At 41.5% G+C, this 23,893-nt stretch overlaps 1 protein-coding gene across 16 annotated transcripts in view; it reads left to right on the plus strand.

Annotated features, from left to right (window-relative positions):
- LOC134611593 (immunoglobulin lambda-1 light chain-like) overlaps positions 1 to 23,893 on the plus strand; it is a 565,493-nt gene that overhangs the window by 535,851 nt on the left and 5,749 nt on the right. For 4 of the 16 annotated variants that reach the window (XM_063455623.1, XM_063455622.1, XM_063455619.1 and 1 more), the window contains exon 3: positions 22,674 to 22,707. The exons of 5 other annotated variants lie outside the window; for them this stretch is intronic. In XM_063455623.1, the coding sequence (XP_063311693.1) occupies positions 22,674 to 22,707 (34 nt within the window). Of the gene's footprint in view, positions 1 to 21,121; positions 21,159 to 22,672; positions 22,708 to 23,472; positions 23,510 to 23,893 lie in introns of all 16 variants that reach the window. 7 more of the 16 variants (XM_063455621.1, XM_063455634.1, XM_063455630.1 and 4 more) reach the window with 4 other exon arrangements.

Raw genomic sequence — 23,893 nt, forward strand, 5'->3', positions numbered from 1 at the left:
TTGGATCAGTATCAATAATGATCACAGATTGTATGATTATTATTACTGTTGAAAATCCAAACTGGAGTTGTTTTGGTGCATGCAAATGCTATATTTTTTTTCCCATGCTATGAGCATTTGTTAAACAGTCTCAGTTCACTGTTGCCATAAATATTAGACTTGTGTACAAACGAGTGTCAGCTTCTACAAACAAATCAAACGTCTTTTTATCTGTGCCTGAACATACCGATCCGTCCTGGATTTACCTGTGGAATCTTTTTAAATTAATTGATTAAAGGCATTTGATTTGTTCATAGCAGCTGAAACTCATTTGTGCACAAGTCTAGTAATTATAAAGGGGACTGAACAAAACCAACACTCCAGTTCAGTTTGATGTTGGATGTCAAATATATACATAATCAAACTATATAAAATAAATGTATTTTTCTTGATTATATAGATAAGCGTTGATCTATATTGTAAAGTTAAACAATGTAGAGTTTTGTCACTAAGAAATGGACTTACTAAAAAAATAGAAGCAAGGATCGAGGCTAGACATAGCTCCGGTACCCTCATGGACAGATGGATTTTAGGCTGTTATTAAATAAAAGCAAGATTATCAAAAATCTTTGCTGTCAGTGCAGGATGACTGTATTGTAAAAACAATGGCAATCCCAGTACACTACATGTGTGAGAGAGCTGTGGTTGGCGTTCAGGGTGCACGTGGGAATACCGAGATTCTTGACATAGGCACCGTCGTTATTCGGCAGGTGTTAGTTTAAATTACCTTTAATAAGACTCGGACACCAGTTATTCTGTTAGAGTATAACGTCCACAGCTTTTATTAAATCTTAAACAAATTAACATATTTAGGGTCATTGTCATTTCTGACATTTCGTTACTATCCCCCCGTACAATACCCCTGACAATGACCCTAGCACTTAAACAATAAATAACATTTCAATAACATTTAACTTATAACACACGGCCTACCAAAGAGGCCCCAACCAAACGTTACTGTAGGGGTGTACCCAGACACCCCTACCCCCTAGGTTCGTAGCCACCGAAGAGCTTGAACCTACCAACACTCTTATCCATCTGGCCTACTCCGGCCTAGGCCTTGGCCTATCCACTTCCAATTCCAGCCAACTTCCGACTTTACCATGCCCTGTTCCCGCCGCTGTGACCAAACGGGAACCATACCAAAACCTAAAGGGAGGGTGGGAGGGACAAAGAACAGCTGAGTGAAATTCTGTTAAAATGGCTCCTCTCTAAGATGGCCGCTATTTAAATTGCTCCTAGACCACCCCCACGCTGCATTACCCTAAGCCCACCCCTAAATCTTTTTTCCCTGCCCACTCTCTGGCCCTGTCAAGGCCCACTCCCCCTCTGCGTTGTTCCATGGGCTTCATGACATAGGCACCGTCGTTATTCGGCAGGTGTTAGTTTAAATTACCTTTAATAAGACTCGGACACCAGTTATTCTGTTGGAGTATAACGTCCACAGCTTTTATTAAATCTTAAACAAATTAACATATTTAGGGTCATTGTCATTTCTGACATTTCGTTACTATCCCCCCGTACAATACCCCTGACAATGACCCTAGCACTTAAACAATAAATAACATTTCAATAACATTTAACTTATAACACACGGCCTACCAAAGAGGCCCCAACCAAACGTTACTGTAGGGGTGTACCCAGACACCCCTACCCCTTAGGTTCATAGCCACCGAAGAGCTTGAACCTACCAACACTCTTATCCATCTGGCCTACTCCGGCCTAGGCCTTGGCCTATCCACTTCCAATTCCAGCCAACTTCCGACTTTACCATGCCCTGTTCCGCCATAGCACATGCCTTGACCCCTTAAGGACATGCGCGACCCCCACCACACAAAAACAGGGCCCTATCAATACCCTCTTGAAAGCCTAGGTTAAGTAAATCACTCCCCACATCTGACAAATGGACACCGTCCCTCCTGAAGTAACCAGGCAACATGCCCTCCAACTCCCTGTGCCGAACCACTACGCCTCCCAGACGCCTAATAAACACTGACATGGCCCTATTAACCTTGCCCCTGCAGCGTGCCACTGCAGCCGGGTCCCTAGCGTGCCTCCAAGCAAAATGGGGAACCATCTCAGACCACACCACCACCACGCCAGGGACCAGCTCCAATAGCCGATCCATGTCCCTCTTCATTCGTCTCACTAGTTCCCTCTGAGGGACAAGCCCTAAATCGTTCCCCCTCCATGTTACACTACCACATCTGGCTTCGCCCCCCCGTACAATTTCCTGAACAATACACTGCTCAAACCTTGCCAACCAAACCCCCTAAAACCAAACCATGAGATCGCCACCCGCTCCCGAGGAAAGCCCAGCTGTGTTCCGCTTCTTCTAGCTGCAGCTCTCTTGTGTGCCCGATACACAAACGAATAGGCGGATCACCTACACCTTCCAACCTGCAACGAAACAAATGTTAGTACTGTGTCCTCCAACGCACAGTCCCATTATCAACTCCCAAACCCTTTTTTTTTTTTTTTTTTATTAACACACCAACCTGTCGGGCCTCACATACGATCGGAAACGCAAGGATTCCCATCTACCTATCCGTTTGATCCTTTCGTCTCCCAAACCCAACCTCGCCGCCTCCGTTGCGGCCCCGATACGGAACGAATGAGTACCAAACTGCATAGGCTCCAGGCCCATTCTCAACAGTCCCATCCGAAAGACCCTGGTAAACTGGAAACGTGACAACGCTGTCCCATCAGCGTGCACGAAAAAACAGCCCTTACCCTCTGGTCGGAGCGCAAGGTAACCCGCTCCTCGCAGCACGGGGCAAACCTCGGACCCTGGCAGCCCATACAAGACTACCGTGCAGCCTTTACCAAAAACATCCGTTTTTGACCGGCACAGCCTGATACTCACCCTGTCAGCATTGATCACCACATCCTCTTGTTGCAGCCCCCAACCCCTGCCTTGTTCCCGCTTACCAGCTCGCCCACGCGAAAAGCCCCAAAAAAGGCCCAAACAAATGCTCCTGCGAACAACGCAACCTCATAAGGCGAGCGGCATAACGAGGGAAGCAACTTCACCAATCCCTGAAGTATCCCAAAAGACACTGGTCGTCTCGTATCGACTGTTCTCTTCCCCCTCCGGAAGCCCTTGATTGCCTGCCGAACCAAAAAATGTTTAGTAACATCTTCCCACCCATTAAACTTGAATAGAAAAGCCAAGGCAGACATGTGTCTGTCGACCATGGCCGGTGAGGCCTGCTTAACAAACAACTGGCAAAGGATCCATAACAAAACATCCAGCCTCCGATCCCCGGAAAGCTCTCCCCCTACCTGTTTCACCGTGTCATCCCACACTTTCCAGACCTTAACATATGCCGACCAGGTGCTTGGTGCCAGCGACTTCCTTATGCACTCCCCAAGCAGGCCATCCCGAGTTGCCACATTTCGACTGGGCACGCCCGCCCTATCTTCGCTGCACCAGGAGCCGCTTCCCAAAAACTTTCCCACTGCAAACGAGATAGAGCGTCAGCCACCACATTCTTACACCCCGGAATGTGCCTAGCTTTGAACACAATGTTAGATGACATACAAAGCAGAACCAACCGCCGTAACAAGTGCACCACCGGTGGTGAGCTAGCGGACAGGCTATTAATAGCCTGCACCACCGACATGTTGTCCGAATGAAATGTGACACTTTTGTTGGCAAGTTCCCCGCCCCAGAGCGACACCGCGACCACCACGGGAAACAATTCCAGAAACGCCAGGTTTCTGATAAGCGGGGACACCATCCACGCCTCTGGCCACCTTTCAGCGCACCAGTCCCCCGCCAAATAAGCACCAAAACCAATGCTACCCGACGCATCTGTAAACAACCCGATAGCATCGGACGACACCGCCAGCTCCCTAAAAAACACCGTCCCATTAAAGTTGTTTAAAAATTGGTCCCACACCCCCAGGTCCTCTTTCATGTCGGCTGACACCCTAATATAGTAAGACGGCCGCAAAACACCACTAGTTGCCTGAGCCAACCGCCTGCAGAATACCCTACCCATGGGAATGACCCGGCACGCAAAGTTAAGACTCTCTAAAAGTGATTGCAGGCCCCGCAACGTAACCTTCCTTGCCCCTTTGACCGTGACTACCAATTGTCGCAAATTCTGTAGCTTATCCACCGGCAGCCTGCATTCCCCGGCACACGAGTCAATTTCTAGACCTAAAAAACAAATGCACGTGGTGGGGCCCACCGTCTTATCCGCCGCTAAAGGCACCCCAAATGAATGCGCCACCCACTGCAAAATCCCCAACAATTGACCGCACCTTCCCGAATCTCGAGGGCCAACGCACAAAAAATCGTCCAGATAGTGCACCACCGAGCCTCCCGCCGACTCTTTGCGCACCACCCATTCCAAAAACGAGCTGAACTTTTCGAAATAGGCACAGGACACAGAGCAGCCCATAGGCAAGCACAAATCCACAAAAAACCCACCCTCAAAATAACAACCTAAGAGGTGATGACAGTCCAGGTGTATGGGGAGCAGCCGAAACGCTGCTTCCACATCCACCTTCGCCATTAACGCCCCACGCCCGGCTCTCTGAACCAGCTCGACGGCTTTGTCGAATGATGTATAGGAGACCGAGCACAAGTCCGCGTCAATGTCATCATTTACCGTAGCCCCTTTCGGGTGCGATAAATGATGAATCATCCGGAATTTACCCGGCTCTTTCTTGGGAACCACTCTCAAAGGGGATATCCGTAGATCCGCCAACGGCGGGGCCGAAAACGGTCCCGCCATCCTCCCCAAGGAAACTTCCTTAAACAACTTCTCCCCCACCACCCCCGGGTGTTCCAGCACTGATTTAAGATTCACGCTTACCCCACTCGGACCTTTAGCTTTAAAGGGGATCCTGAAGCCCTCCGTGAAACCCTTCCACAAAAACTCCGCGTCGAGCTGGCTATCGTATTGCCTTAGCCATGGCAACATCGCGCCGACCTTCACCGGGGACCGCCCCAGCGGGAGTCGCTGTGGCAGCTGCCCCTGTCGTTCCTCCACCTGTACTAGTCTTCCCTTTCTTGAAGCATCTATTGACCCCGTGGCTCCCGCCACAACCCGAACATTCATGCCTAAACCTACACGAAGCCCCCCATTTACACTGGCCTTCGTTGTACGCCCAGCAAAACCCCTTTTTTGGACCCGCCGACACTGCGCTCCCAGAGGCCGCGCCGGCTGTCCCTGGAAAGGGAGCAGATTTCTGCGCCATCATCAGCCGCATCCATAGCGGCAAGTCCATTTGGTCCCACCGCATGGATGCATTCGCTGCCAGACGTTGTCGAAATTGCTCGTCGTACTTCCACCACGCCAGCCCCCCGTAAGTCCGGTACGCATCTCCTATCCCGTCGAGATAGCAAAATAGCTGAGAGCAGCAATCTGGTCGCTTTTCGCCTATAACGCTCGCCAGGATACAAAATGCCCTCAGCCAATTCCCAAAAGTTTTCGGGATTTTGCGATACTTACGCCTCTTTTCCTCTTCCTCTTTCTTGGCATCTTTTTTGTCTTCCTCTTTGAGGTCCAAGAACTCCTCCAGGGGGAGAAGGGAAAATATTTCCACAAACTCACCTTTCCATATCTTCTCTTTCACCTCCATCTTCAAATGACAACCCAGGGGCCCCGCGAAGGACACATGCACGTTTTGCCGTGCCGCCTCAGAAATGTCACCACACCCTACTGCCTGCTCTGACACCCCTTCGGTTGAGTCTACAGGCGGAGGCGCATCTCTCGCGTCTCCACCACCAACGCCCCCCGCGATCTAGCCCATACCAGTAGCTACCTTACCTCGGTCCCCTTCCGCGGCCCATACTCTACCAAACTTCAGCGACTCCCCACCTTCGTCCCAAGTGTCCAACAAGGATTTTAAACAGCCTATGAGTGTTCCTGGATGTAATGCAGAGTTTGACTCACCGTTGCTGCCCCCGGCCGCTTCAGGCCCTGGGGATGCCGTCCTTCCTCCAGCCATGTCAGGCCCTGGAGCGTCCATTAACCGCCGACTCCTGATCGCCTGGTCCCTCCGAGGAACCACAGGGGTATGACTCCGCGACCTGTAAGGAGAAGACAACCTAGGCAGTCTGTTTGATCGGTCCCCTGCCCACCCATCCTCCCTACGCTCTTCTCTGCTTTCCCAATCCCGGCACCTCCTCGCAGCCCGACTATCTCTGCTGTCAGACCTCCGCCGCCGTTCCTGGCGACTCCTCTCAGATGAACCTGATGCACTACGCCGATTACTCCTCCTCCAGTTCTTGGAAACTGACCTCCGCTGCCTGACTCCGCAACTGGACCTGGAGTCGCTGCGCCTGTCCCGCGACGGGCTCCTACCACCACTCCTCTGACCCTTGTCCATGCACCTGCCTCTACTGTGCCTGGCGCTAACGCTGCGCCGCTCTTCGCTGATTCCCCTCCAAACGCCTGTCCCGCCAACCGTACCCCCCTGGGAGCTTCCTGACGGGCCCTCCCGCACCTCTCTGCCTTGTCTGCTTCCGCCCGCCGCTGAGGTCCCTTGCACCTCCCCGACCGGCTGGCCGTTGGACGTCGTCTCCCGCCCTGCGCTGATTTCCACCGACTGACTACTAATAAACTCCCTGGCTGTTGCTGCGCTCCTCTGACTGTGGCTGGCCCTGCTGCGCCCCCTCTCTCCGCCCTCCGGCATGCACCCCGACCTGGCCATTGGAATGGCCGCCCTCTGCGTACCGCTGTCCAGATCCCCTTCAGCCTGTAGTGGGACCGCTATAGAAGAGCTAACAGCATGACTCACCCCCTGGCTCCCCGAGCCCCCCCTGGTGGCTGACTCACCGCATCCGGATATTCCAGCCTCCCCGGCCTCCCGGCCGCCTCCTGACCTGGCCACATTCCTGGCCGCACTGGACACCAACTCCGCTCCTGCCTTCCTGCCAGGATCCGCGGGGTGCCATCTTCCTGCGTGGTCCCTTGGTTGCGGCCTTCCTCGCCTGGCTGGCCGTCTTGCTTACCGGCGCCGGCCGCACCGCCATCCCGCCACCGGAACTTGTTGCCGCCGCCCTGTCATCGACCGATGGACTCCTCCGACGACGAGTTGCGGGTGCCAAACCCGGGCTCAAGCGCTGGGGCGGCCTTGTCCTCCGCGCAGGCCTCCGCTCCGGCTCCTGGGATGTTGCAGCAGCGCCGAGCTGCTGATGTAGCCACGCCATGCCTCGGTCTCTCACGGCCGCCCGGACTCCCTCCAGAATCTCTTCCAGCGACGCCATACCTGCAGAAACGTGAAAAGAGAAGAATCCCACAGACCTGACAAAGAACAGGTGAGTGAAATTCTGTTAAAATGGCTCCTCTCTAAGATGGCCGCTATTTAAATTGCTCCTAGACCACCCCCACGCTGCATTACCCTAAGCCCACCCCTAAATCTTTTTTCCCTGCCCACTCTCTGGCCCTGTCAAGGCCCACTCCCCCTCTGCGTTGTTCCATGGGCTTCAGATTAGGCACCTAGCAACTTCGGTCAGAATCTCTGATCGGTATTCCCACGTGCACCCTGAATGCCAACCACAGCTCTCTCACACATGTAGTCGGTGAGTACTTTTATGTTTAGCAATATAAGTGAGCTATATATGTACTTGTGTGTTTTATTGCCATCCTGATGACAGCCCATGTATTGGGGCTATAATTCGATATTTTTTATGTTTAAATTAATAGTTATTTTTTATTTCTACTTTAATGAAGTTCTTGGAGTGCGGTCATTTTCATGTCATTTTTTGTTTCTTGTGCCTGACAAGCACCGGGCATCTATACTCGAAATCCAGGAGTGCAAGCATTTTGAATTTTTATATATATATATATATATATATATACACTGTGTGCAGAATTATTAGGCAAATGAGTATTTTGACCACATCATCCTCTTTATGCATGTTGTCTTACTCCAAGCTGTATAGGCTCGAAAGCCTACTACCAATTAAGCATATTAGGTGATGTGCATCTCTGTAATGAGAAGGGGTGTGGTCTAATGACATCAACACCCTATATCAGGTGTGCATAATTATTAGGCAACTTCCTTTCCTTTGGCAAAATGGGTCAAAAGAAGGACTTGACAGGCTCAGAAAAGTCAAAAATAGTGAGATATCTTGCAGAGGGATGCAGCACTCTTAAAATTGCAAAGCTTCTGAAGCGTGATCATCGAACAATCAAGCGTTTTATTCAAAATAGTCAACAGGGTCGCAAGAAGCGTGTGGAGAAACCAAGGCGCAAAATAACTGCCCATGAACTGAGAAAAGTCAAGCGTGCAGCTGCCAAGATGCCACTTGCCACCAGTTTGGCCATATTTCAGAGCTGCAACATCACTGGAGTGCCCAAAAGCACAAGGTGTGCAATACTCAGAGACATGTCCAAGGTAAGAAAGGCTGAAAGACGACCACCACTGAACAAGACACACAAGCTGAAACGTCAAGACTGGGCCAAGAAATATCTCAAGACTGATTTTTCTAAGGTTTTATGGACTGATGAAATGAGAGTGAGTCTTGATGGGCCAGATGGATGGATTGGTAAAGGGCAGAGAGCTCCAGTCCGACTCAGACGCCAGCAAGGTGGAGGTGGAGTACTGGTTTGGGCTGGTATCATCAAAGATGAGCTTGTGGGGCCTTTTCGGGTTGAGGATGGAGTCAAGCTCAACTCCCAGTTTCTGGAAGACACCTTCTTCAAGCAGTGGTACAGGAAGAAGTCTGCATCCTTCAAGAAAAACATGATTTTCATGCAGGACAATGCTCCATCACACGCGTCCAAGTACTCCACAGCGTGGCTGGCAAGAAAGGGTATAAAAGAAGAAAATCTAATGACATGGCCTCCTTGTTCACCTGATCTGAACCCCACTGAGAACCTGTGGTCCATCATCAAATGTGAGATTTACAAGGAGGGAAAACAGTACACCTCTCTGAACAGTGTCTGGGAGGCTGTGGTTGCTGCTGCACGCAATGTTGATGGTGAACAGATCAAAACACTGACAGAATCCATGGATGGCAGGCTTTTGAGTGTCCTTGCAAAGAAAGGTGGCTATATTGGTCACTGATTTGTTTTTGTTATGTTTTTGAATGTCAGAAATGTACATTTGTGAATGTTGAGATGTTATATTGGTTTCACTGGTAAAAATAAATAATTGAAATGGGTATATATTTGGTTTTTGTTAAGTTGCCTAATAATTATGCACAGTAGTAGTCACCTGCACACACAGATATCCCCCTAAAATAGCTATAACTAAAAACAAACTAAAAACTACTTCCAAAAATATTTAGCTTTGATATTAATGAGTTTTTTGGGTTAATTGAGAACATGGTTGTTGTTCAATAATAAAATTAATCCTCAAAAATACAACTTGCCTAATAATTCTGCACTCCCTGTATATATATATTCCCCCTTTAAAAGGAATTTATGGAGATTCAAGACATGACCCTGACTGAATTTCTATAAACCCATTGTGACAAGAGCAATCTCGCCACATTGCATTGGAGATGCCTGGTTGCCCGCCTGCTCCCTTTGGATTATGGACCAGACTTTTAAATGACTTCATTTTCCCTGCAGAAAGGCTTATTTGTGCCTTTCTGCCAGGGTGTTCGGTAGATTTTATCTACAGAACAAACTAACGAATGCGCGACCACCTGGGAACTGGAGTGTGCCGTCAATTTACCTAGCTAAATGATGAATCCAGGGTGGTTTTTGTTCGGTTGCTGACCACGAGGCGGCGGCCATTTTAATCGTGCGAAAGACCAGCGGTGTTCGGCGAGGATTCTATGGAACTAAAAACGGACACTTAATTGCACGAACACTGCTGAGCCGTCCGTCGCCAGGTTCATATTGGTGCAAGCTTAGCCGAACACCGGCTCATTCGGTATTTTGTGTATGGGAATATGTTAACCCAGATAGCTATGCCATGGAGCCTATTCGTATAACTAAAGACTTCGGCTCCATGGCAATTGAACTGTGTGAATAGGATCTGAGCGCTCTTCGGTAGTTTTATGCGCTCAGATCCCAGCTATCTGGGGATATGTGACATGTCTGTGTTTTATGTATAAAATGTGTCTTTATGTATTTTAAGGCGTTTTACTGTCTTTTGTGTCCCCATGTGTGTAATGGAGTTTTACCTCTGTCCTGGGAGATAATTGGATTACTTCCCAATTATCTCTAGGATAGAGGGAGGAGATCAGGATGCATTGTGGGGATGTTTTACTGCTGTATGTCTGTAATTGGTGTATGTCTGTCTTTTGTCACAGTCTTCCATCTGGTCCCCTAGGGGAGTGTCCACCAGGTGGGAGACCTGCATAAATACTGGGCGGGTAGCCCTGAGTAAACCTGACCACTGCTTGACACCCAACACGGAGCCTTGTCTCGATATTGGGGGGATTCACTGTATGCTGTTAGAGACTGATTGCCAGGAGTGTAAGCCGCTTGGGAGCTTTTCCTGTTCGTCTGCTAGCAGCTATTCGTGAGGTTCCAGTTCGGGAGTTTAGAGTGCTACCTTATTCCCTTGTATGCAGTTCGGGAGTTTGGTGCATTCACTTATATTCAATTCGTGAGTTTTGGTGATTCTACAGTAGCTGTGCCTGTCTCTGAAAAGGGGATTATCGCCTAAACGGTTTTAACCCCTTGTCTGCTGAAACGGTCCGTTACACCCATCATCAATCACCAATTTTTTTGATTATTCAGTGACTGATTTGCATGAAATACATCTACCTTTAACTTAATTTTATATTTAAACAGATGTACCATGAACTGACTTTGATCTGCAAGAAAGATTTTGAAGATTTCAATCCAAACATGAATAGAATTCTACTCATTTGTTGTGCATTGCTCTGGAATTCATGTATGTAATTGTAACGTGATGTCTGTACTGGTAAGTTAGAGCTCCATGGAGTTATCTAATTTCTCACATGTATGTTTATTCTTCTAGATGTTGAATCTCAAACAGTATCACAGACACCTTCAATCTATGCAGTGAATGTTAGGCAAAGTGTAACTTTTACTTGTAACATTGGAGTTAAAGGGACACTCCAGGCACCCAGACCACTTCTGCTCATTGGAGTGTTCTGGATGCCAACTCCCACTACTCTTAACCCTGCAACTGTAATTATTGCAGTTTTGAGGAAACCTAATGCATGCCCCTGATTGACAGAGCCTGCATGAAAAAAAAACTGGTTTCACTTTCAAACAGATGTAATTTACCTTAAATAATTGTATCTCAATCTCTAAATTGAACTTTAATCACATACAGGAGGCTCTTGCAGGGTCTAGCAAGCTATTAACGTAGCAGGGGATAAGAAAATCTTAATTAAACAGAACTTGCAATAAGGAAAGCCTAAATAGGGCTCTCTTTACAGGAAGTGTTTATGGAAGGCTGTGCAAGTCACATCCAGGGAGGTGTGACTAGGGTTCATAAACAAAGGGATTTAACTCCTAAATGGCAGAGGATTGAGCAGTGAGGCTGCAGGGGCATGTTCTATACACCAAAACAGGTTTATTAAGCTAAAGTTGTTCAGGTGACTATAGTGTCCCTTTAAATTCTTGGTCTATTTGCCCACTGACAGAGCTTGGAGCTATTTAAGTAACACTTGGCAACACAAGGGCTACTTTTGTGGTGGCTTGCCAGTGCTTGTTGATAGCCAGTCACCACATAAAAAAAGTAAAAAAATATATAAATAAAAAGCCCATGGAGGTCAATAAAAACTCCATCATACCATATGGGAGGTTTCTCTAAAATCTACTAAACATATAAAACTAGCAATTGGGCAGCCATTGCTGCTTAATCACTAGGAAGGTCCAATTCCTGCATGGGCATGGGGTGGGACACTTCAAAATACCTAACAGGGGTATTCCCTAAAATAATAATTATAATTAGTAAGATAAAGGTTTTCCCATAATATGTCAGCTGCTCTACCCAAGAGTTTGCTTGCATGCTTGGTGTTGTATCCGTTTTCCCTAACTAGTGTATGTATAACTTTATGTGTACCTAACAGATGATTTTAACCCCTTAAGGACCAAACTTCTGGAATAAAATGGAATCATGACATGTCACACATGTCATGTGTCCTTAAGGGGTTAAACTGTAAATCTAAATCACCCCAAAAAAGTTTGTGTCTGTCCAATTTCAACTAAGGTTAAATGTGAAATGGTTTATAAAATACCCCTTCCTGTCTCATTAGAGATGTTTACACTTTGTCTGATACCAGCAAAGTTTATTGTATGTATAGAAGCCCTATAAAGGGTTAAATGTGAAAGGGTTTATACAATACCCCTTCCTGTCTTACTGGAGAGTCTTGGCAGATATCAGCATACCTAATGGCTAGTGTAGGAACTCATCTATTGAGGCTTGCCTTGACGTGGCTGGTGAGCTTATATATTCAAATGGCCAAAAAGAGCCTCCATTTTGTTTAAATGTACATGGGAATTTAGGCCAGAGCGCAAGTAATGTTCTCTTTGTTTTTACTATGTATTTTAAGCTGCTGGATACTAAGCTACTGCTGCTGTAAGCACGGTGCTTTATCTTTTGTGTTTGTACGTCTTAACATAATTTGATCTTTTGGAGTTGTGGCAATTCTTCCTGAATGATGGATTCTGTCCCATTCACCCTGTCTAAGGTTTGTTACAGAGCAATTTTAACTAGCACAACTGTTTCCTGCATTACTTCCGCTAGGCAGATCACAATTGAAGTGCACATGTACACCTTTTTATAACATCCAGTTATGATTGTTATGGCAAAGACTAAGGAAGGTGCCCAGTTTACCTTTTTATGCTTGTGTCACTAGGATAACCCTAAAATGTAGACAGTAACTTCAAAGCCCATCTGTATTTTTTTTTCTCGCAAATATCTATCAATTTGTGATAATAACCACCGCTTACGGATGAGATTTATAAACAACACTGAAAGTTGGCTCTAACTAGCTTATCTTATCGGGGGGAATTCTTTCTTTACCATTGGAAACATTATTCCATAGTCTAGTCTTTTTCTGTGTGTGTAAGGGATCCTTCATATTTCCAGTTGCAAGTTTTAATGTCTAGGCCAGTGGTTCCCAAGCCAGTCCTCAAGACCAGAATCTAGAGATTACACAGTTGTGTCTAAGGTGTTTTGGGGAAGAAAAAAAAATATGGTAGTAATCCTCTGCTCCTATTAATTTACTAATGGAGTTTGAAGAGATTGGATGGGTGAATGAGCATTAGAATGTATTATATATTTTATTATTATATCATTACAATAATTACTTATGTCAAAGTAAATATGTAAATAAGTAAAAATGAGGGCTGACATGTATGACTATATATATGTGTGTGTGTGTGTGTGTGTGTGTATGTATATATATATATGAGCATTTCCATCATGATCTGGAAAAGATAAATATACAGAAGATTATTTGTTGCTTACAACAACTATGCTCAAATATTATTTGCAATGTGTACTATTGCATATTATACTTTCCAAAATTGGGGGCTATCCAATAGGCTTGTGCATTCAGTTTCAAACAAATTGCAGTTAATCTGAATTTTGGGGATCAGAAATTCATCCAAAATCACAAATGTAAATATACAGACAGACAGAAAGATAGTTAGATATATTATTTTTTCCCTTTAACAGGAAATGATGCAAATTCAAAGAGATCCAGACCATGACTCATAGATATTTTTGATTATTCAGTAATTGATTTGTATGAAATACATCTAACTTTAGATTTATTTTGTATTTAAGCAGATGCACCATGAGCTGTTTGTGATCTGCAAGAAAGATTTTAGAAGATTTCAATCTAAACATGAATGGAATTCTACTCCTTTGTTCTGCAGTGCTCTGGAATTAATGTATGTAAAATGATGTCCATGTTGGTAAGTTAGAACTCCGTGTACTTATCTAATATCTCACATGTATGTTCATTATTCTAGATGTTCAATCTCAGACAATACTCATGAAACCTCCAGTATCTACAGTGAATTCTGAGAAAAGTGTGACTTTAACCTGTAACATTGGAATTAAGGATCACCATTGAGTGTTTTTCCTGAAACAGATACCAGGAGAATCTTCGCAGCACATACTATACAATCAGCATTCATTCTCTGCACCAAGATATGGACCTGGAATATCTTCAGAACGTTTTACCTCATCCTATAACAGTGCAGCAACAGAGTATTACCTTACCATCCATAAAACAGAGATATCAGGCACTGCCCTGTATTACTGTTTTAGGTGGTATGACAATGTTTCAACATACCACAGTGATATACAGTATGACAAAAAAAGAGTATTTGAATCATGATCTGGAGAAAATAAATATACAGAAGATTATTTGTTACTGACAACTATGCTAAAATACTACTTGCAATGAGTATTATTGCATATTATACCTTCCAAAATTGAGAGCTTTCCAATAGTCTTACGCATTCAGTTTCAAATAAATTGTGGGTCGTCTTAATTTTGGGAGATCGGCAGTTCATCCAAAATCCCAAATTCTGAAATATTATATGGACGAATCACGAAACAAACAAAGTGGTAAATGCTCTAAACTGTTTGTTTATTTGTTTGGGGGTTTTTTTGGGGGGGGGGGGGGTTAGTAATTTAAAGTTCCAATTGATGATCGATGAAAAAGGTGACTGATAGTTAAGGGAAATCCATTTCTTTTGGATGGTAAAAATCTGGTTCAAAATTACTGAATTCTGACCATAATGGCAATTCTCACATTTACTAGTAAAGGCAGAACTTGGTCAGCCTAATCAAATCTGCAGCAATTGCCAGTAGGAATTAAAATATCTACTACACATTTAAAATTAGCGACTGGGCAGCTATTGGTGCCATCCCTTGAAATGTTTTGGAGGAATATAGTCCCTGTCCCCACCAATGGTCATCAGGGACATTCTTATTTTCCTCAAGCTGCCATCCACTGATGGTGGGTGGAGTCCCTAATAATAATATTCAGGGTGAGGACCTAATGTACTCTCCCTGGTCCCACCCATTGATGGCGAGTGGGGGCCCTAATATTCATACTCAGAGGGGAGGACATAATGTCCCCCAGCCAACACTCATTGGTGGTGGGTGGGCACTTTAATAAATAATAGCAGTTCCCCCTTCCTTTCCACCCCTCATAACTGCAAACAGCGACATGCAGGCATACAGAGTCATACATATATGCATACAGAGACATACCTAGACATGCATACAGAGACATACATGCATACAGAGACATACATACATGCATACAGAGACATACCTAGACATGCATACAGAGACATACATACATACATACATGCATACAGAGACATACATACATACACAGACTGTCACAACTACATACTTAGATCTGTTCAATCTGGTCCCTGGGGTGCATGCTGTCCGGCTCTGTGGAGTCCTTTCCTGCAGCCCACAAATTGTTTAATGACTACTGTATAACACTGTAATGTGCATTGATGTGTATGTTAGGGAGGCTGGGTGGATTTAAAATAACATTTTTAAAATATTAGTTTGTGAGTGTTGGTGGAAATGTGTGAGTGTGTATGTCTAAGTGAATGTGTGTGTCTGTGAGTGAATGTGTGTGTGTGTGTGTCTGTAAGTGTGTGTATGTTTGTCTGTAAGTGAATGTGTGTGTGTTTCTGTGAGTGAATGTGTGTGTGTGTGTGTGTGTGTGTGTGTCGGTCAGTGAGTGTGTGCGTCTGTCAGTGAGTGCGTGCGTCTGTCAGTGAGTGCGTGCGTCTGTCAGTGAGAGAGTGCGTCTGTCAGTGTGTGTGCGTCTGTCAGTGTGTCCAAGTAATAGTGTGTCTGTATGTCATTGTTTGTCAGTGTATATGAGTGTGCGTCTGTCAGTGAGTGTCAAAGTGCGGCCTAGACAGGAAGGGGTGGGGAACATTTAAATTAGGGGGGGGGGTGCCCGAGCACCATCCTGCTTAGGGCATCACAAATCCTAAATACACCACTGACCAGGTTAGGAGGCTGGGCTAGGTGGGAGGTAAGAGGCTTGGCTGTGCTGAGGGTAGGAGGCGCTTGTGCTCAGCCATGCTTCATGAAGTAACTGGCTGAAGGGAAGCGCAGTGCGTTTCCTTCCTGATGGTCAGCCTGATATTGCGCCCCTAGGCCGGTGCACCCTAATGCGGCCGCCTGGGCCGCCTTATGGTAGCGCCTGCCCTGACTGCATATCAGGAACACCCCACAAGCTGCTTTGGAGATGCTCTGACCTTGTCATCTAGCCATTACTATTTGGCCATTATCAAAGTCTATCAAATCATTTTGCTTGCCTATTTTTTTAATTATTATTTTTTAATTCTTTATTTTGCCATGCTGTGAGTGAAAGATAGGGCTAACATACACATCAATGTACATTACAGTGTTATACAGTAGTCATTAAACAATTTGTGTGTTACAGCTTAGCACTTATTTAAAATTATTTAAACTTAACATGCATGCTTTCCAACACACGAAACTCATAATCATTTGCTGCCTAATATATCCCACGCTTTGAGAGGTGCCATTGTAATGATATAATCAATGTTATTCACTTCATCTGTCAGTGGTTTTAATGTTGTGTCTGATCAGTATATATTGTGCATGGTATTGACAGATAAGTTTTTGTCAATGCACATATTTTAGTTTAAATCCAGCCAAAACTTGATAGCAGTATTGACCAAAAGTAGTTGATAATTTTTTACTGTTATTGGCTAATAGATTTAAATCAAGGCCTTGTTTTGTGAGACTTAATTCCATAACTGCATAAACAACAGCATGTCCAGTTGCATAAGGCATTTGGGAATTTTACATGCAGTCTTTCTTTTGTGTTTCATATGTGCCGAAGCAACTTCATGTGCTTTTTGCAAAAAAAAAAAAGGGTTTAGTATTTTGCCAAATCTTTGTGGTAGACTCTGAAAAATGAATGCTTGGATTATAACAATAGACAGATACAACATTTAATTACCATCTTTACATCTGGAAGCCCCATTTATGTCTGCTGGACTAGTAGACAATCCCAAACCTGGGACGAGATTAGCGGGTAGGGTAACCCCTCCAATTATCGTGGAAGATATTGTGTATTGTCAGCTAAATAGCTGTAAAGTAACTCTCTGAGTTATATTGTGATTTAAACTTTAAAGGGACACTAAAAGCACCCAGTCCATGTAATCTCAATGAAGTGGTCTGGGTTCAGTGGATTTTTGTTTTGCAATCTGAAACACTTCCGTTAAATAGATACGACAATGATGTAATTGCAGGACTAAGTACACCTCTAAAAGCTATCTTCTTGACAACTACTAGAGTCTGACTCGCAGGGCATCGCATCCCCAATACTTCTGTAGTACCTACCCTTGTCATTGCTTCTACTATCTACTCCATGCCTTGCCTGCCTCAGGGTTCTGTGTGCCCATTCGAACATAAAGTCCTCTGGGGTAGCGTTTCTCAGGACTAGATTAAAAAGGTCTTTTAGCATGTCTAGGATAGTTTCCCTGCTGTCAGTCTCTGCCAGGCCCCTGATGCGTATTTTGCACCTCCTGCCCCAGATCTTCTATATGTCTCCTGAATTCCAGGACAAGTTGTCCCTGTTTAGCAATTGCAGTATGCACTACATGCTGTCTGGCTTCATGTCTTTGTGTACCTTGCTCTAGGGTGGTGAGCCTTGTGTCCAGGCCTGTAATGTCCCTGTGGATCTTAGCCACTTTCTGCTTGATGGTGTTCTTGACTTTCTTGATCATCATCTGATTTTGTCAGCATTGAAGCAGTGATTGCCTGTAGGTCAGCCTGAATGGCCTCCAGAGAAGTCTGAGCAGGAGCTGACAGGCATGTGCATGGCTGCGACACGCTCGCCTCCAAGTTCGTGTCTGAAGCAGGAGAGCCAGGTGCCATCTTGGCTAGGTCACGCCCCTCAATTTCTCACAATTTGTTTTAGATTTCATTCTTGTTAAATTATGTTTCATATATGCATATTTTATGTAAAATGAAAGCCCCTTTTTCTCCTGAACAAAATTATATATAATACGTGTAATATGAAATAGGTAAATTGCGCTTGAGCAGACATATAGTGAAATACCAGGTTTTGTTTTGATTTTACTTTGATTAGAATGTGTACAATTGCTTCCATCCTTAAGGGGTTAATGCAAACATGAAAGTGAAAATAGATACTATCCCACACCAAGAGTTAAGCATATGACAATATCTTAAAGTATAGCTTTAAAACAAAAGCATGTTTAAAATAAAACAGCACAACAAAATAAAGGCTCGAATCATCAAAACCACCAATCCAACAGAATGTAATCTTTTGACTTCTTTGGTGCAGACCAATTCATTCAGAGTCCACTTCATTGTATAGCATTAGAAGACAGCCAACTGACAGAAGCATTAATCTATTGTGCATCTACAAACCAGAATTGGGCAGTACTCATATACTAATCTACTACTATAATTACGGTATATACTTTCATTAATTTTGCTATGAAATAAACTCTAATTTAATTGAATAGCAGCTACATATTCAATGCATGTATTTTAAAGCAGACATATTCACAACATTAAATATTATTAAAAGATTAGAATGAATATGTTACCAAGAAATTATTTTATTTTACTCATAGAGGGGTTAGTAAAATTAAAATAAATTTGTTAAAGGCTGTATGGAGTGTCATATTCTGCACATGTTATGCTGTTGGAGTACACTAAGAATGCAATTTGCATATATACTAGAGCCAAATATAAGGGCTCCACCTCACATGAGTGTGTTTGGTATGCCTCACTTATATTTGTGTTTTTATGATGGTATCAAAAACCAGATCCTGGGTACACTTGAATTGTTACCCCCATCTCCAAACGGACTTTCCTATCAAGAGAAAAAGGGTGGAAGATCGGGAGGTCTCCACAATTACAGGGAGAGAATCAGATTGTAATAGGATCCATTGAGAGAGAAGAGGTTATTTTTACTGTATCAAGAATATCAGCGGGAGATTAGTGTGCTCCAAAAGGGAAAAAATGTGCACCCGCACATTCGGATGGTAGTCTACAAACGATCATTTTAGAAAACTGACAATGGGGTACAACACCACAAAACCCATTGCCATCTGTTTACCTTAGAAGATAATCATCCGTTTAAGCCTTTTAGTCCTGAAGGCACACCTGCAGTAACTGCTGCCAAATGTTTTGTACTGCTAGTTGTTTAAACAGAATGTTGCAACTATTATTTCCATACATTCTTCTTTGTCTGATATATTTAGTATGTAATTTTACTTTTATCATAATCTTCATTCAAAAGATTGGTCAACCTTTTAAATTAAAAAATGACCAAAAATATATTCATGCCTTTAAAAAAAAAAAAAAAAAAGCAGAAGTAGTTTTTACAGAAAACAGATTTACCAGAGGCTAACTGTTTGTCCTTTGCTAACATTTGAATCAGATTCAAACAATGTACATAATGTGTTTCCATACTTAGAATGCTTTAGAGCGTATAATCTAGTGCATAGTTCATTGTACAGTACGTAGATACCATAAAATAATATTTCCAATCAAGGAAATTATCCAGTTCTTATCCAGTTGTGCCTAAGGTGTTTTTTTTTTTAGTTTTTTTTTTTTAGTTTTTTTTAGGTTTTTTAGGGTTTTTTTTAGGCTTGTTTGGAAACCACTGGTATAGAAACCACTGGTATGAAATTTGATTCTCTGTCATTTAAGATTAAGTTGTATTTGTCATGACAGGTACACTTTAATTCAGTTCTCTGCCAAACTATTTCAAGAGCTTAAAACAACATGTATTATAATATTTCACTCCCATATACAACACACAATAAAATGAACTAAAAAGTGTGTTTAGTGGAGTGCCTTAATTTACTTATCCTAACTATGTAGGGTTTCAATAAGCTTGTGCCAGTATATACAAACACATTTTTTTTCATATATATATATATATATATATATATATATATGTATAGTGTAATACAGTACAGCAACACCATTAATGTATATAAACCGTGAGTTAGAACACTCACATATTTGAGCCTGTTTTCATGAAATAAGATATAAATATATATATATATATATATATATATATATATCTCATATAAAACTTTAGCAATTGCAAAAGGAAACTCTAATATTCTCTTGTAAAGCTTAGTTCAAAGCTTATCACTTTGAAAAGCTATCTCAGTGGTTCCCAAATCAGTTCTGATGCCCCACCTACCAGTCCAATATTTAAGGATTACCTAGTTGCGTCTAAGGTTTTTTTTTCTAAAAAACACCTTAGACACAACTGGGTAATCCTTAAATCCTGGACTGGTAGGCCTCAATATCAAATAACATATAATGACTTTCTATATAAAAACTGATTAGAATGTCTGATTCATTAATCAATCAATAAACTGTTCATCTTTCTTAAATAAAAAGAAGGATATGTCATAAGATCCAAAAATATAAACGGTGAATTGCTCAACGACTTTAGATCACCCAATAGTAATGTCAAGTCCAAAGTTTCCTCAAGACAGACCGTTTTAGACTTACAGTCCTCCCTTTCTGTAATAAAGAAAAATGTAAATTGAATGTTACAGTAGGACACATCTCTCACAATTTGCACGTTAATTGTTAACTAGCAATCACTGTGAAAACATATATATCCTTTAAACTATTTTTACATAGCTATGAATTATTAATATATTGTTTATTGTTGATAGGATTCCCAAAGCATCTGTTATTTAGTGTTATTTCAACTATCTCCATGTGATGATAAAGGATTTGCGTTAATCCAATTGAATCATCTATCAAAGATTTTAAAGTTAAATTCCCCTTTCCACACCCTTTCTCGAATGCTTCTTCTGCAAAACTTTGACATACTGTTAAGCTTTGCTGAAGAACATTGTATGCTCTGTTTCAGGTCCTACTCAAATAACGTTATGTTATACCTTTGTCTTTACACACATTCAGAGACACAATAGGTAGTTCTCATGAAAATAATACTTCTGGAAAATCTTGCAAAGTTCTTTAGAAGTCGTGCCTCGGGACACAATGTTTAAAAGTGTGTTAATTTATAGTTAATTTGAATCAATACAGTGGATCAAAATTTGCAAAAATGCCTGGGTCCTTAATGTGTTATTCCCATTAAGGTTTTAGTCCAAGCAGGTATAGAAGATGACACACTGTGTTTGTCTTCAGTGCAAGCAGCAAACTGATTGTTACAGGTAAGCCAACAACCATCTGTATTTCATCATATGCTCTGTTTTTCTTTTTCTGTGATTCATATATCTAGATTGTCCCACTTGGTAAGTATATTTATGTATTATTAGCATTGCAAGTATATTATGTACAATTGTGTAAACGATATGCCCTCTGGCACCTTTATATAACATATGCTTATTCCCAAATTCTAGCATTACTTAACCATTTTCCACTTTGCCCTATATAGGTTACTTTATTAAATGCTTTACTTATGATGAATTCTTTATCAAAGTATTTTATACTTATTTTTTTTTGTGAATGCAAAATGGCAGATATTTGAAAATATACTAAATTTGTATGTCTACTGGCATTATAACGGGCTGAGAAAACCTAGGATTGAAATGTGTGTTGTTGTAATAGTAAGGTTCATTGAAAAAGAGAAGTAGTTTTGTAGTTCATCGAATGTAAGCACATGTGTGCAGTAGTTCTTAGCCTAATCTTTACTGTGTGTAAGTTTAAAAACAGCAATATCACATACACAGCAAGGGTTCAAAGATAGAGTAGTTCTACTAAAATGTTTCTGTATATGCTACTATAAATAGATACATTTCAATTTGTTTACAGATTGGCTTAATCACATCAAAACTTGTACAAATGATTATTTTACAAAACTGACAATGAGGTACCAGACCACAAAACCCATTTTCACCTGTTTACCTTAGAAGATAATCGTCTCTTTAATGCTTGTAGTCACGAATGCACACTTGCAGTAACTGCTGCCAAATGTTCTATAGTATTAGTTTTTTAAACATAATGGCGTAACTATTATCTCTATAAAGTCTTCTTAATCTGATATATTTAGTATGTAATTTTACTTTGATCACAATCTACATTGAAAATAATGGTCAACCTTGCAAATAAAAAAAAAAAAATAACCAAAAATATATTGATGTCCCTTGAAAAAAAAGCAGAAGTAGTTTTTTTTTCCAGTCCAGAAAACAAACATACCAGAGGCTAACAACATGTTTGTCCTTTGCTAAATTTTGAATCAGATTAAAACAATGTTCTATCATGTGTTTGCATACTTAGAGTTCTTTAGAGCATGTAATATAGTACAAAGCACATTTTGCAGTACGCAAATACAATGAAATAATATTAATGGAGCAAGCATAAATTTTCTTCTTGTACAAAATCAAGCTGTTAGATCGGCTAGGATTTTTTGGTCATGAAACTAGTGTTTAAATTGCTACAATGATAAAATATTTAGCTAAAAAGTCATATAAAATATTATTTAAAAATATATATAAATATCCAGATTAATGGATAAATGTTAAGAACTATATTTATATGTAGATTTTAAGCTAAAAAAAAGTTTAAACTATTCATCAGTTTCTAATACTGAGACTGATATGTTTTGGTTAATATCATGTTTTTGGGGGTATTTTTAAGTGTATAGTATAAGTTTTATAAAATAGTAGTGCACCACTGCCATTGTCTGTTTTTGTACAAGTTATGATGTGTATTGACCCTCTGTGTTAGTCTTCAGTCAGAGCAGTAAATTGATTGTTACAGGTAAGATTTGATAAAACCATTTATATAATTACTTTTTTATTTATAATATTTTTATGTATATCTTGTTTTTGCTATACACCATGGAGTTGCTTTTTTTCCCACATTTGCACACTATTTCTGTGACATGTTTTAGCTAAAAATTACAATATTTTACATAGTTGGCACTTTAAGTAAAAATAAAATAGACAAATGTTTTTTTTCTCCATGATTGGCATTTAAATAATTAACATTTTCAAGACTGATCATAGCCAGTTAGCTGTATTCTATACCAAGACAATAGAGTCTATTCAATAAAAGGCAGGTTGGAGTATTTTTGAAAACTGACTTACTAAATTAATACCAGAATAGCCAAATTATCTCCAAAGAGTCATCAATTTTTACCTTCATTTTTCAAGCTTTCAGGCAACTTGCTGTTTTCTTTGTAAATCCATAACAGAATGATACATAGAACTGCATAATGTATGAAATTATATTTAGGATAACAAAAGATAGCACCAACTATACTATTGGTTTTCACTTTACATTTCAATTTCAAAGTAGTTATCACTTACAATCCAACCTAACATACACGTTGGATACTTATGATTATGAACAGTTTGTGATGGACTAATTCAGATTTTATAACATAGGTATTTTTAGGCCACACAGATACCTATACTAATTTTAAGGAAAATTGTTTTATGGTAAATGACATTTAGTCAGTGTTATTAAAGGGAGGCAAGGAAGTGTTTTTGAACATGGAGAGATTAGAGTTTACGTTATGTGTGGGTTTTCAGCCAAAGCAGTAAACTTATTGTTACAGGTAAGAATATACTGAATTATATCAAGTTTAATTACTAAATTATTTACTAATTGAATATTGAATGTAAAGTGTTTACTTATTGAATTTATTTTCTTTATTTAAAAATAAAATATTTTTTAGCAAGTATTTGTGTTAAAAGATATTTATCTTGGGATTTTTTAATCTATTTTATTTTAACATCAGAATTTAATATTTCTTCTGAAAAGGAAAATCAATAGAATAGTGATTCATCTAAAGCTGATATTTATTTCAATGTATCTCATAACATTGAAATTATATGCATCTTATGAAAAGTATTTTTTTAAACTATAGGTTCATCCAACAAAATAGATTTTCAGCTTTTTCTAAGTGCATTAACTTGTAAAGTAAGGGATAAAACATCAA

Source organism: Pelobates fuscus, chromosome 5, assembly GCF_036172605.1.
Source record: "Pelobates fuscus isolate aPelFus1 chromosome 5, aPelFus1.pri, whole genome shotgun sequence".
Taxonomy (NCBI): Eukaryota; Metazoa; Chordata; class Amphibia; order Anura; family Pelobatidae; genus Pelobates; species Pelobates fuscus.